At 57.1% G+C, this 1568-nt stretch overlaps 1 protein-coding gene across 1 annotated transcript; it reads left to right on the top strand.

Annotated features, from left to right (window-relative positions):
• Positions 1 to 5: 5 nt before the first annotated feature.
• On the top strand, positions 6 to 1467 carry LOC117940804 (the record flags this gene model as incomplete). Its single annotated transcript, XM_034865950.1, has 3 exons — positions 6 to 201; positions 667 to 830; positions 931 to 1467. Coding segments are annotated over 3 exons (897 nt in total), but the record flags the coding sequence as incomplete, so codon positions are not given.
• Between the last annotated feature and the right edge of the window lie 101 nt (positions 1468 to 1568).

The raw sequence follows: 1568 nt of genomic DNA on the forward strand, positions 1-1568 counted from the left end.
CCCCCCCCCAGGTGCTGGGTCACCTGACCGACGCCGTCCTCCTGACGCTGGACGACGTGCGTCTGTGGGTCGTGGACGGCGTGGACGGCGCCGCTGAACAGCTGGAGCGAGCGTCCGGCGCCGCGGCCGTGGGATTGGACAACGCGCTGACGCGTCTGGAGGACGCCACCGCCTACTACCTGCCCCTCCCCCCACAGCTGCGTGAGTACAGGGGCATTCTGGGTAACTACGGGCCCTTTCAGAATAAAAGCTGAAATGTTTTCAGTGGATTCTATTAAAACCATTTCATCTTATATTAAATAAATACATACTGTCTGTCTCTCTAACCTGTCTGTCTCTCTAACCTGTCTGTCTCTCTACCTGTCTTTGTCTCTGTCTCTCTAACCCGTCTGTCTCTCTACCTGTCTGTGTCTCTGTCTATCTAACCTGTCTGTCTCTCTACCTGACTGTGTCTCTGTCTCTCTAACCCGTCTGTCTCTCTACCTGTCTGTCTCTTCTAACCTGTCTCTGTCTATCTAACCTGTCTGTCTATCTAACCTGTCTGTCTCTCTACCTGTCTGTCTCTCTACCTGTCTGTCTCTCTACCTGTCTCTGTCTCTCCAACCTGTCTGTGTCTCTGTCTCTCTAACCCGTCTGTCCCCCTACCTGTCTGTCTCTGGGGTTCAGGTGTGGAGTGGGAGCGGCGGGTGAAGGAGCTTGATGATGAAGAGGAGGATGATGAAGAGCCCAGAGTGAGGACGAGGGTCTTCGTCCTCCTGCTGAGCCTCAGGCTGCAGCTCGGGGACAGTCTGCTGACGCTGGGGGACACCCTGCAGACCACCGCACACCAGGTCCACACCTTCACACACACCTAACCTGTCTGTCTCTCTCTCTCTCTCTAAAACCGTATGGTGATGAAACTGACAGTCCAGTGTCCTGTGTTCCCTGCAGGTGGGTCTCGGTTGGGTCCTGCAGTTGGTCGGGGTGACTCTGCAGTACCTAAAGAACCTCCTGGTGGCGCTGGCGTACCGGGCCCAGAACCTCTTGGTGACGTACCGGACCCAGAGTCTCCTGGTGGAGCTGGCCTACAAGGCCCAAAACCTCTGGGTGGCGTACCAGGCCCAGAACCTCCTGGTGGAGCTGGCGTACCGGGCCCGGAGTCTCCTGGTGTCGTACCAGGTCCAGAACCTCCTGGTGGAGCTGGCGTACCGGGCCCGGAGTCTCCTGGTGTTGTACCAGGTCCAGAACCTCCTGGTGGAGCTGGCGTACCGGGCCCGGAGTCTCCTGGTGGTTCTGGCGTACCGGGCCCAGAGCCTCCTGGTGTCGTACCAGGTCCAGAACCTCCTGGTGGATCTGGGGTACCGGGTCCAGAGTCTTCTGGTGGAGCTGGGGTACCAGGCCCAAAACCAACAGCCTATCAGAGACCTGCTGGAACTTTCCCAGGTGCTCCTGCAGCTGGTGATTAACAGCACGCCGCTCTACACCATGGTGAGACACGCATCAGGAAGAAACATGTCTCCACCAGACTCCATGTAAATAATCACTACTTTTAGCGTGTATAGAGCAGCATATCTCCACCAGACTCCATG

Source organism: Etheostoma cragini, unplaced genomic scaffold (assembly GCF_013103735.1).
Source record: "Etheostoma cragini isolate CJK2018 unplaced genomic scaffold, CSU_Ecrag_1.0 ScbMSFa_3337, whole genome shotgun sequence".
Lineage (NCBI taxonomy): Eukaryota > Metazoa > Chordata > Actinopteri > Perciformes > Percidae > Etheostoma > Etheostoma cragini.